The 12,500-nt window shown below is 42.0% G+C and overlaps 2 protein-coding genes across 2 annotated transcripts in view; one reads left to right on the top strand and one right to left on the bottom strand.

The window, feature by feature from the left end:
- Positions 1–650, bottom strand: part of LOC138011370 (uncharacterized) — a 1,479-nt gene extending 829 nt beyond the window's left edge. The window contains exon 1 of the mRNA XM_068858344.1: positions 1–650. This exon is cut by the window's left edge and continues 96 nt beyond it. Coding sequence (XP_068714445.1) covers positions 1–650 — 650 coding nt within the window.
- Positions 651–9,054: 8,404 nt separating this feature from the next.
- LOC137976216 (melanocyte-stimulating hormone receptor-like) lies at positions 9,055–10,448 on the top strand. The gene has a single exon (XM_068823513.1). The coding sequence runs from the start codon at positions 9,199–9,201 to the stop codon at positions 10,120–10,122; it is 924 nt and encodes a 307-aa protein (XP_068679614.1). The 5' UTR covers positions 9,055–9,198; the 3' UTR covers positions 10,123–10,448.
- Positions 10,449–12,500: the final 2,052 nt, after the last annotated feature.

The raw sequence follows: 12,500 nt of genomic DNA, 5'->3' as shown, positions 1-12,500 counted from the left end.
GGTCGTTCTCGTCTAGCGATGAATCGCTTTAGGCTTGCCATGAAGGTAGTGGTTACCAGATTTGGTAGGATTTCTAGGTACAAGGCTCTCGTTAAACTGCAGGCATAAAGCACCAAATAGGCTTTCCCTTCTGCTCGCGAAGACTTGCGGTACTTAATGGGGCCGGCAAAATCAACACCCACTACTTCAAAAGGACTTGATCCCTCTCTTCTCTCAGGTGGCAATAAACCAGGGGGTGGAGCTGCGAGAGCAACTGCCTGAAAACGCTTGCACCCGTAGCACTGCCTGATGGCTTTCTTTGCAAGGCGTCTAAGGCGTGGGATCCAATGCTCCTGTCTGATTTTAGCCATAGTGAGCCCCAGTCCCCCATGGAGTGTGGCTTTGTGGGCGTGTTGAACAAATTTCACAGCAAAGGTTGTTGTGTCTGGTATGTAGATCGGATAGGGACCTGGTAGTCTTCCACGGCACTGTAGCAATTCATCTTTGTTTCTCTGTAAGTTGAGCCTCAGTCGGTCTTCTTCCATGTTTGCAGTACCCTGACTTTGGGCGCGCATCGACCAGAAGAGAGTTTGCTTTCCAATTTCTTCTGTTGTGAGAGGGCCCTTTGTTCTGTTTGCTCTCTTTGTTCTAGCATTTTGGACGAACCGCATGATCCAGGAGCACACTCGTAAAGTCTTCCAGTATGAGCTTTTGGCAAGGAGTTCGTCGAGCTCATCGTCAGAATTCACGGCCAAGGCGAATAATTCCTTTGTGGTTTTCACCTCTTGGTTGGATTCCTTACTGGATGCGGTGACAAGGTTTTCTGGCCATTTCCTAGGGTCACTAAGCCACTCTGGTCCACTCCACCATAGTTGGTTCTCTTAAGATACCAATCCACCACGGCTGGCAAGATCTGCAGGATTGTCTTCAGTTGGTATGTGCTGCCAGATAACCTCAACATTCTCTCTGATCTTCCGCACTCGGTTAGCCACAAACTGCTTGTAGTCCCCTCTACCTAATATCCAGTACAAGGCAACGCTGCTGTCCAGCCAACAGTGTAGGGGAGTTACTGGGAAACCTTGAAGTGCGTCTTGTACGTTACTCAAGAGGTTTACAGCCATGTGTCCCGAGACCAGCTCTCGTCTAGGTATAGTTAGGCCTTGCTTAGCTAGTCTTGCTTTCGCCGCGACAAGTCCTTGATTTAAAGTGCTTGGTTGTTTGACGACGGCGCAAACAGCAGCGGCGACACCCTTTCCGCTTGCGTCCCCGAAGGCGTGGAGTTCAATTTTCTCGATTGATTCTTGGGCGCTGGTCAGTGCTCTTGGGCAGGAAACTTCATGTGGTAAAGAGCGCTCCCACTTCTGCCACTGTTGTTCTAAAGGCACAGACAACGGTGCATCCCAAGAGGATTTTTCTTCGCAGACATTTCGGTAAAGCAGCTTTCCTTGTAAGGTGATTGGCGCGATCAGACCAAGGGGATCATAGATTCTTGCTATTTTTCCAAGAATCCCTCGTTTAGTAGGTTGCACAACTTCTTCTGGAATAGTGACTCCAATTTCGTCTGTTGATTTATTCCATTTTAAACCAAGCAGACCACACTCTCTGGACTTTACTCCTAGTTGCTGTTTGGCATAGCTCAAGTCGTCTTCATTCCCGGCGTCCTCTGAGATCTCTAATTTAGGGATGTTTGAGTGCCACTTGTGCAAATGAAAGGTGGCCCGGCGAAATATTTCGGTTGTTTTAGCTTTCTTTTCTTCGGTTTCTTGGACAGTTCCTCCGCCAGTAATGAGATCATCTACAAAAAGTTCTCGTTCTATTCCCGCAACAGTATCAGGGTGATCCGCTCTACAAGTGTTTAAATGGTACTGGATTACGCCGCCAAGCAGAAAAGACGAGGGTGCCAAGCCAAATAGTGCTCTGGTGAACCTGTAGGTGCGAATACGTGAGGGATTCTTGCCATCTAGCCAATGGAAACGCAGTGCGTCTCGGTCTTGCTCGCGGATACGCACTTGAAGAAATGCCTTGCAAATATCGCCGGCTAGGGCTACTGCATGAAACCTTCCTCTTAAGAGTACTTTCCACAGCTGATTGTGTAGGGGTGGTCCAACTTCTAGACAGTCGTTTAGGGAGGGAGCTTAGTCATAAGCTCTCGCTGAGGCATCGTATACAATCCCCGTCTTAGTAGTTTCGGCGCTCTCTGTTACCACAGCCTTGTGGGGGATGTAGAACTCTTGTCCAGATGCTGGCATCTCTGCCTCTTCTATAACTCCTTCATGTAGCTGTTATTGGATGATTGCATCATAGTCGTCAAGCTTCCCTGTTTTTTTCAGTCGCTGAACTAGGCTTCCAAGTCGCTTCAAGCTCCCCGAATTGTTAGAGGGCAAGGGAGGATGATCTCCTTTCCAGGGAACGCCGGTCTCGTACTAGCCTTCAGGGCTGCGGCTGAGCTGTTTGATGAACTCTTCATACACCACGCTTTGATCTCCATTTGGTTTATCTTCGATCCCTAGGACGTCCATGCAGCAGAGCTCTTCATAACTGGTTGAGGTCGTCTGGGCTAAGAACATGCTGTCAAGGTTTTGCTCTGTTCCTGGAGACATAATGGTCCACCCAAAGAGAGTGAACTCGTCCACAGGCTCTCCAATGGATCCAGTACGCTGGGATGTAGACGTTTTAATCTTCCCGTAATCACTCGCGCCCACAATAACATGAACCGGAAGTAGGCTCTTGGTGTCAGTGTCCTCTATGTCCACGCCTTTCAGATGACGGTATTTTCCGATCATTTCCCTGTAGTTCGGGTTTTGCACGCACAACAATTCAGCCCGGTCTATCCTGTTTGCGCTGAGAGGGATGGTATAGTTTCCTTTTGTGTCACTCACTTGAACGTTGTAGGTTTCGGTTCGCTTGATAACGGTGCCCACAATAGTTTGTATTTGGCGCGTTAGAGTGCGTGACGGTACAAGATTTAATCGATCCAAGATGTATCCTGAGGTATAAGAGGCAGTTGCCCCGGTATCCAAAAGGGCTTTACAGGTCACGCCATTCAATTTGACGAGCACAACGGGATGGCACACTTTCTCTCCTTCTTGGGTCGCAGTAACGCCAAACCACCGCTGGTTGTTGTTTGGCGTCCAGCTGTTGTCGAACAATCGCAAATAGACGAGTGATGCCTTTGTTTACAGTGTACGCAAGATGTGCGGCTACGGCATTGTGATGCATTATGTTGTGTTCCAGTGCAGTTAAAACACAAGCGTTTGCTTTGTAGAATTCTTCTGCGCTCCGCTGGAGATGTCAAGCTGTCACATTCCCAATATCTGTGAGTCTCGCGATCGCAGTAAACACACACGCGTCGTGAGATTGGTCCGCGGTCTTGCGCGTAGAAACTATTATCACGAGGAGTACGAGGAGGGCGTGGAGGCCGAGAACGCGGATGTGAGGGCGGTGAAGGAGAGATCTCGTGAACCGACTCATTTACTTCCATTGGATGGATAGCTTTCCATTCTTCTAACGATGGCATTAGCTCCGTGAATCCCCAGTCTTGCCATCCTGGTTTCCCATTCACGAGATCTGCTTTTATGCCCGGCAACTTGTCTAGAACCCCACGCACCAAACACAAACAACCAGAAAGTTTACCTAGAGTCTCTAGAGCTTGAACATTATAGTTCAAAGTTTGCCAAAACTTGTGGATTTGATTTGGTTTGCTTCCAGATATTACCGGGAACGCATTGATGTTATCGATATAAGCTCGCACGATCTCGCTCGTTTTCCCGTAATTAGATTTCAAGATGTTCTTAGCACGTTCGTAGCCTTCGGAGTTAAAGGGCAAGCCATCAATTGTTTCACACACATTACTTTCCAAAAATTCCTGCCCTATGGCGGCGGGCGGGCGGCGGGACGGTGAGATAGATGGGCAAACTTTGTAACCGGTGCAATATCCGCTGCACCTATTTTGGCTTCAAACTTATTCCAAAAGGAGAGCCATTTTTCATAAGTGCCGTCATACTTAGTGATAACTAGCTTTGGCATTTTTACATTTCCCTTACTTGGAGGCCTCGCGCAAGGTTGATCTAATGATTGCAATTTTGACTTCTGTTCGAGTTTCAGCTTTTCAAATTGCAGTTCGTCCTCCCGCCTTTTGGCAAGGATGGCTTCTTTCTCTTCAAGCTTTTGGGTTTTCTCTTTAGTTCCAATTTCTTCCAGATAACGAGTTAAATCCGCTACTTGCAAATCTACTTCATCAATTGTTTTTCGATCGATGCACCCCATGCCTTCACATCTTCGATACTTTCTGCCATTTCTAGCTTACCTTTCTCAATGTCCATCTTTAGATCTTCGACGTTCGCCACAATTTTTCTTTAAGCTTCTCAATGGCGGGCTATTTTGTCGTTGTTTCCCTTTTCCACAACTGTGTCAGTCTTGCCGCGCGTTAGAGCTGAAAGTTGAAGCTCGGCATCAAGAGCCTTGAGTTTAGGTTCCATATTCGTAGATGAAGTGTCCCATCGGAGGGGCCACTAATGTGGGGAATAAGTGAGGAACCCACACTGTCGCTTTTTTTTTTCGATTATAATTCTCTCAGATCTTCTCGCGTACACAACAAGGTTAGGTCTATAACCGACAAGATATACAATCAATTGTTCCCTTATCTCATGGACGCACCTTGATCACACGTAAGCTGATTGGCTATAAAGATCTTTCACGCAAAAGATTAACAAACTTATTTATCGGAGCAGACAGAAAGTAACGCTCGATTTCCGGACAGATATCTCGCAATCGTAACATCAACATTAGTTAAATCAATACTATTTATCTTGATTCCGACACAATCGTAATTTATGTACAATTTTTTTTGAATGTATGTACTGTATAAGTTATTATTTTATAATTATAATTTAAGGATTTGTGTGTATATGTATGTATGTATGTATGTAGGTATGAATGTACGTATGTAGTAAATAGAAAACGTCAATGTATATATAATCGCGGATTATAATTGTAAAATCTATTTATTGTAGGTAAAACGTTTGTATCTAAATGTAGCCTCTCACTGTACGTTGTGTTTTGAGAATTAATAAAGTGTATATATATAAAAAAAAAAAAACAAGGAAAAAAAAACAATGGTGATCAGTATTGAATGTACTTTATTGAAATTTGTTGCTCTTTTGGGGATCAGTGTTCATAATTTTATAAAATTGCTAAAAAAGGGGGCTTAGCACTGATCTAAAGTTAAAAAGGTTTCCCAAATTTTCGAACCGTATCTCTGGTTCTTCTTCGGGGGACAATGTGCGTGAGGTGACAAAATCAATCCGAAACTGACCGGATAACATGTGATAAGTCTAAGAGCGGCAGCGGCGCTTTTTTCATTGCAAATACATTTTAATTTTTATTCGACCGGCCAGCTTTTCTAGTATTTCTTTGTAGCTTTTTGTCGCTTATTTCTTTACCACTCGTTACTTCACACTGACTGAAAACGTAAACAAAGGCGCGTAAAGCATTTCCGTAGACAGAGAGTCTTAAATGACTTTCTTTTGGGCTAACACGTCTTTTTAGAAACTGTGCTTAATCAATTTCCGTTGTTAGCCTAGTTAAGTTTAGTCATGCTACCCTTGTTTTCTGTTACCCGTCCATCACTTCACAGGAAAGGGGGAATTTTGTATACACGCATTGCGTATCTATAGTGTGGCATGAGGGAGTAAGGTTGTGTTCTTCAAATGCTGTTGTTTACGGAAGACAGCAATGACCAGAACCAGGTCGCTGACCAGCGCTTTTCATTAAAACAATTTTTTGTTGGAGATGCTCAGTCTCGCGGGCTCAGAAAATTTGGTTGTGGTCATTGTTATTTAAGGTTTTTCGTTGTTTATTGTCTTCTGTTACAATACGTAGTACATGTAAGGGTGTACATAGTGTCTCCTACTTTTATGTAGCGTGATTGCTGTTTCTTTCCTATAAATTTACGGCCCTTTTTCCAGTTTAATTCATGGCTAGAGTGCGAAATTGGAAAAAATATTAATGCCTGGTGTAACTTCTCGTGCGGCTCTTGGAAAAGGTTAAAAGGCTAAACTGAATAAAATATCAGGATCATTAATGTCTCTTGTGCCATGATGTACTTTTTTATGTTCCTTTTGCCTTCTTTTGCGGGACGTTTGTCAGTGCAGGTTTCAAAGCGAAGATAATATCGGCAGTATTTTACATATGATAGCAAAAAAGGAAAAAAAAATTAATAGCCAAGTGGCCCATTAGGCCGAAGCTTATCCCAGTTTCTCTCGCATAAAGCGACTAAGAGTAATTCTACTCCCCCCAGTATGGGATGCTAGTCCAACGCATGGCTACCTCCAGCATTACACTTATACACTACACCTGGGTGAAGAGAGGCATCGTGAGAGTAAAGTGTCTTGTCATACAATACAATGTCCTCGGCCAGGGCCCGAACCCAGCTTGCCAGAGTTCTACTTTGAATGTGAATGAGTTTATTTTAGTTGAAGTACCTTACTTTTTAAACTTAGAAACGAGTTATCTTCAGAGAAAACACAGTCCTATCTCACGGCTACGTTTTATCCCCCTCGAATGCGTTCTTCAAATCGGATCAAAACACGATAAGGCGAAAAGGAGTTAAGTAAGGCTCACGTTGACTGGAGTTTCTGTCGCAGTTATGGCCTACTTGGAATCCAGTATGACGTGCCCTGATTAATGTCGGTTTTTGTTTTTAACGATCCGCCGACTGTCGTAGCAAATTTGACGCCAGTGAAACTCTTATTACTGAAGTCGGCATGTTCATGAAAAACGCACTAGTTTGTCTCTTTCACGTGTTTTTCCTTTGTATGCCACCTCCTGTATAACATTCAAATTTGGCTACTTTCTACTTTTACTTAGCTAGATTAGGATAAACAGTTTGCAGTGTTTTGTATACATTTAGTATGCAAAATGCTCAATATTACATTTATCCGCATTTGTTGCCATGAATTGCTCTAATGAGCCACTTTCCACTGATGTCGACACTTAGCTTACACAGCGCCATAACGTTTTAATTTATTAAATTCACCGCTTTTTCTTTGCTTTTAATCCTTTCCAGAGTATTTCCAGTAAGACTCCAGTATCTCATCCTGAAAACTTAATCATTCCCCATGCAGTTCAGAAGAGGATCGATTCAAGTTAACAAAACAAAACGGTGGTGTCCTTTCTTTTAACTGAACTATGAACTGAACTATGAGGCAATGAAAACGATTTTAAAACCGTTTTTATTCTTCCTAACTCCGTAAAGGGTATACGGTGTAGGACGAAATTGAACTGATTTCTGGATAAAGTGATAAACCGTTTCTATCGAGTGTGAATTAAAAAGTAGAAAAGGCTTATCTTCGGTCAGTGAAAACTGATTAAAAATTTATGATTGGATATGGAAAGAACGAAGGATCAATCTGACAGCCAATACACACACGCAAACAGTTGGGACAGCTGGCAAGTTATATCCCGTAAGAGGTGAATAAAATGATGTTAGGATATATGAATTGTAACATTTTCTTACATACGGCTTATTAATCTAGAGACATGCACCAAATCTCGTAGTTTGTAATTCAAACTAAATTGATCTCTAAGGGAGTTGAAGACGACCTCATTAGTCACAGCTTTTGCAAATGAAAACGTTTTTTACGGCTGTGTATACTGGTTCAGTAAATTAGATCGTTGCGAAGGGGCTCAAAGCCAATTTCAAAATGCACAATCGTCTTACCAATGACTCATAAGCATCTGTACTAAACAGCAGGCTAAGATAAAAAAAAAAGTGTTACTGAAGGAGTCCGAGTGGTACTTATTGGGACCTGCAAGCCAACATAACCTCAAGCAAGAAACTAAGAGGCAGACAGAAAGAAGGAGGTAGATTCCATAAGTGCAATTACATCCATGTGAACGAAAAGCTTTTTCTAAAATTTGTTTATATAATTACCTTATAATAAATTCACAGTCACCGTATTTGTCTTCGTCTTAAAGAATCTCTGTGAGCCGTTGTGGGATTTGTTATTTGCTTGTTCATAGCGGAGCTCCGCGCGCGCCAAAGGCGCGCGCGCGGAGCACCATAGCTAAGATTGGAGATCTTGATTGAAGTTTGTCCTTTCTAGCCGATTCTGGTTCTAAGCCAAGCTGGCGTGTTTCAATGAAGTACATCAAAATCAGGGGCACCCAACGAGGATATAGTTCAAAACCACTAAAGATAGCTTTGTTAAATGTTTTTTAGTATTTAAACGGTAGATATAGGCATATTTTTATCCCCTAAAAAGTTTTCATCTGTTCGGATTTCCTAGCTGAAAGTTGAGTGATCCGAAAATTATAGGGATCAAAACTTACCTTTTCGAAAATTTCAGCCAGAGAAAAGGCTCCCGAAAATTCTAGGTGACATTTTTAAGGTAAAAATCCATCAAAATTGGGCAATTATAGCAATTTTTAGATGTTCGAAAATCCTAGGACAGGCAGGCAAGCAAACTAGGCAAGAAATTTTAGAACAAATGTTTCGAAAATTCTAGATCTCAAATAGTCTTCCGAACAGATATTTTCCGAAAATTGACGTTGGGTGCCCCTGCAAAATGTAAATGATCTCGTTTTGTGGAATAAATAAAGTACGATCTGTCACATCACGAGCTATAGTACGTCTGTGATTTTTAATTTTAGCGTGATTCCTATTTGCTGGCTTTTGACAGTCGACTCTGAAATGGCTTCTTTCCTTTTCCGTTCGCTTGCTGGGGATTTGCTTGTTTTCTTTTAAAACTCTTGCGATTCAAGAAAAAATAATTGCCTAACTGGTGAATTCGACAGTAGATTTCGCTGGAAAAACCGATATCACACTCATCCCTTCGTGATTCATGCGATCAGTCGGTTTTTCAGGTGAAATTAACCGTGGAATTCACTACTTAGGCAGCGAAGAAAATGACATAATTAAGCAATATCCGGGAAAACCAAAAGGCGGACAGTTCCAAAGCCTTTTATTTTCACTAATCCTACAGCCAGTAAGAATAAACAAGCCGGGAGCTCCGCTTTTAGGCTTGCCTAAATCTATATATTATTAAATAATAACGCACGGATTGAAATGTTAAATTTTATGACGAATTTCCAAGATTAATTCAGAAGGTCATATCGATGAACAGTTTAAAAATAACAACAGATATTTTAAATTGGACACACCACCGTCTATAAATACGTCAGCTTCACTTACACGTAAACGTTTCTGTGTCATTCATCATGAACAAGACGGACTTAAGGTGTTTTTTCTTCGACGTTTTTTGGCAAAGAAGTCAACAGCACATCACAGTCAGTGTAATTTCGTGCGTTTTAAGCTCAATATTTGCGCTGACCACGATTTTGGGAAATGGAACTATTATGCTCGTCATTTGGAAAACACGGGAGCTTCATCTTCCCTCCTTCACGCTGTTATTTTGCCTTGCAATGGCGGATGCTCTTGTTGGCTTAATCGGCCAGCCATCTTTCGTTGCTTTCAAGACAGCGGAGATTTTGCAAGAGTTTCAAATCTACTGTAATTCGAGGTTGATTCAGTTCTTTTTTGGATGGATTACTGGTGGTGTATCTTTTCTAATTCTGGGCGCTATTAGCATTGACAGACTTCTTGCCCTGTCTCTTCATCTACGATACAACAGCATTGTCACTTTCCCTCGAATGATGACGTCGGTGGTTATGGTTTGGGTGATGTTATCGGTCGTAGTGGCCTCGAAGTTCTGGCTCGGAAACAAATGGGTCGTGCTTCCAATCGTCTTAAATGTGCTTGCAGTATCCACAACTGCCTTCTGCACGTGCAAAATATTCTATATTGCTCGCAAGCACCTACGCCAAATCAATGAAGTTAACCGAACAGCAGCTTACTGCATACATAACAGAACTGCCGACGTCCTTAAATGTAAAAAATCAGCTGTAACTGTAATTTATGTCTATGTTGTAATGCTCCTTTTTTATCTTCCATTCCTTGCGGTCATGATAGTTGAAAACGTTGGTGGCGTAACTCAGTCAGTACAGCTTGCTTATGACCTAGCGACGACATTTGTTTTTGTGAATTCTTCGGTGAATCCAATTATTTACTGTTGGAGAATGAAACAGATACGCAGTGCTGTTAGAAAGTGTTTAATGGACTCGTCAAGTTTTGATCATCACTAAATAATCTTCGTAAGACCTCAAAACAGACTGTATTAATTTGAAATAGCAACTTGTATAAAACAAGTGATGCATGAATTAGATTTAGAAATGAAGAAAATGGTCTGAGTTCCCTGTTACCGTAAGCTTTTTATTGTGTATCTTTTGAAAACCAGCAAACACTAACAATTTCTTCAGTAAAGGGTAGAGTACGTTGCTGAACCAACAAGTGAGAGTTAGCCGAAAATGTTTGGGCCGCTGTTTTGTATATATGTTAATCGACATAAACCAAAAAGAGAGCAAAACTGCAAAAACAAACAAACAAACAAAAAACTAGGGAGAAATGCGAAATTAACCAGAGAACAAAATAGTTCGATTTCCTATGGTGAGTTAGGCATGTCGTAGATTTTAGTGAAGAAGCCGTTCAGAATGTTGTAATTGGCAAGGCAAAAAATAACGAGAATCAAAATAAAAATAATGATAATAATATATAAAAGGCATATCGCCATCGTTAGCTCAAACAATTTTTCTTGCTCTTGGGATGCAGGTCCGGACACTTTATGATAACGGCTTGGAGCTCCTGTAATGTACAGCCCTTCTGTATTTCGAAATTGCGCACTCACGGAGAAAAAGTGATTGTTTGTCGTTGGGCCTAAGAGTGATTCCACGCTGGATAGCTTTCATAATGACAAGTTTTCTAGACATTCAATCACATCTTGCTAGCACGTCGGATCTTTCTATTTTGAGCTGAGAGCACAGAAAAGGCCATTACATGGCATAATCATCCCTTCGAACAAATCATTTCGAGTTGTCAGAGACAAATAGAAAAGACTGAGTATAATTAAAAGATAAAAGCTTTGAAGTGCACGTGGAGAAAAACTTCCTAAATCTCCTGTCACCTTTTCTATCTTAATTTATACAACGATAATTTTTTGCGACCTGTCGGACCCTTTAGATCTTCCAGTGATACCTTTATAGGAATCTTGCGTGCGAAAAGGCGGTAGCTCAAAATGGAAACGGAGCGATTGCACAATACCCGTCCAGAAAGGAGCGTTACTTTTGCGGCGCGAACCGCAGTGCCCAAGTGAATGAAAGTGGGTACAATGGCTTATGCCGCAGTGCCGCGGTGCCTTAGTCGTGTTAAGGTTAAATTGATTGGAGCCAGAATGGCTGGTGCCGCAGTGCCGTGGTGCCTTAGACAACTGAAGGTTAAATTGAGTCGAGCAAAATGACTGCTGCCGCAGTGTCGTGGTGCCTCAGTCGTCTTAAGGTTAAATTGAGTTGAGTAGAATGGCTGGTGGAAGCGAGTGCTATATTCTTCACATGATCTCGTAAAAAGTGTAGTTAACCGAACCGAAAATGAAAGCTAAAATTTTAAAGGGTGTTAGTCCTAATCACTGAAACGAACCCTTAGGCTTAATCAGTAAACGAGAGCTATATTCTTCACATGATCTCGTAAAAAGTGTAGTTAACTGATTCCCGAGAGAGGCACTGCGGGATCAGTCATTCTTAGTTCTCTTTGGCACAGTGAATAAAAAGATCTGTGAATCAACACCACCACTGCAGCAGTGCCGTGGTGCGTTAGACAACTGAAGGTTAAACTGAGTCGAGCACAATGACTGCTGCCGCAGTGTCGCGGTGCCTCAGTCGTCTTAATGTTAAATTGAGTTGAGTAGAATGGCTGGTGGAAGCGAGTGCTATATTCTTCACATGATCTCGTAAAAAGTGCAGTTAAAAGAACCGAAAATGAAAGCTAAAATTTTAAAAGGTGTTAGTCCTAATCACTGAAACGAGCCCTTAGGCTTAATCAGTAAACGAGAGCTATTTTCTTCACATGATATCATAAAAAGTGTAGTTAACCGATTCCCGAGACAGGCACTGCGGGATCAGTCATTCTTAGTTCTCTTCGGCACAGTGAATAAAAAGATCTGTGAATCAACACCACGACTGCATATGCGGCACTGTGACAGCAGTGTTCTTACGCTCCATTTCTAGTGGCCGGGTATTTCTGCAATAACTATTACTGAAAATTGCAGAAGAGGAGATAAAAGTAATTGTGAAATGTTTGAAGTCTAGCTGTAGTCATAACGTGAACAGGAAACAAAAATTCTAAGCGAACAACGTAAAAAGACTATCCGTTACACAATAGGCCATTTGCAAGTTCATGTCTGCATCCTCGTCAAAGCGAGTCTAAGTGCGAAGTTTTCGTGAAGATAATTACATCTACTTTACATATGAATGAAATCTAATCTTCATAAAGAAATCTTGGCGCGTAGACTGGCTTTGAAGAGGAGGCAGACATGAACTCGCAAATGGCCTATTGTTTTTGAAGTTAGGATGATGTGAGAACAATATGCAATACAGAGAGACTTCTTGCATGTTCAAATTTTTCCCGCTTGAAT

Source organism: Montipora foliosa, chromosome 1 (assembly GCF_036669935.1).
Source record: "Montipora foliosa isolate CH-2021 chromosome 1, ASM3666993v2, whole genome shotgun sequence".
Classification (NCBI taxonomy): domain Eukaryota; kingdom Metazoa; phylum Cnidaria; class Anthozoa; order Scleractinia; family Acroporidae; genus Montipora; species Montipora foliosa.
Note: the sequence above shows the minus strand (reverse complement) of the source record. Positions and strands in the feature narration are given on the sequence as shown.

What these genes read in the sequence shown, in the direction of transcription:
- LOC137976216 (XM_068823513.1), top strand. Translation starts at nt 9,199, where the DNA reads ATGAACAAGACGGACTTAAGGTGTTTTTTCTTCGACGTTTTTTGGCAA.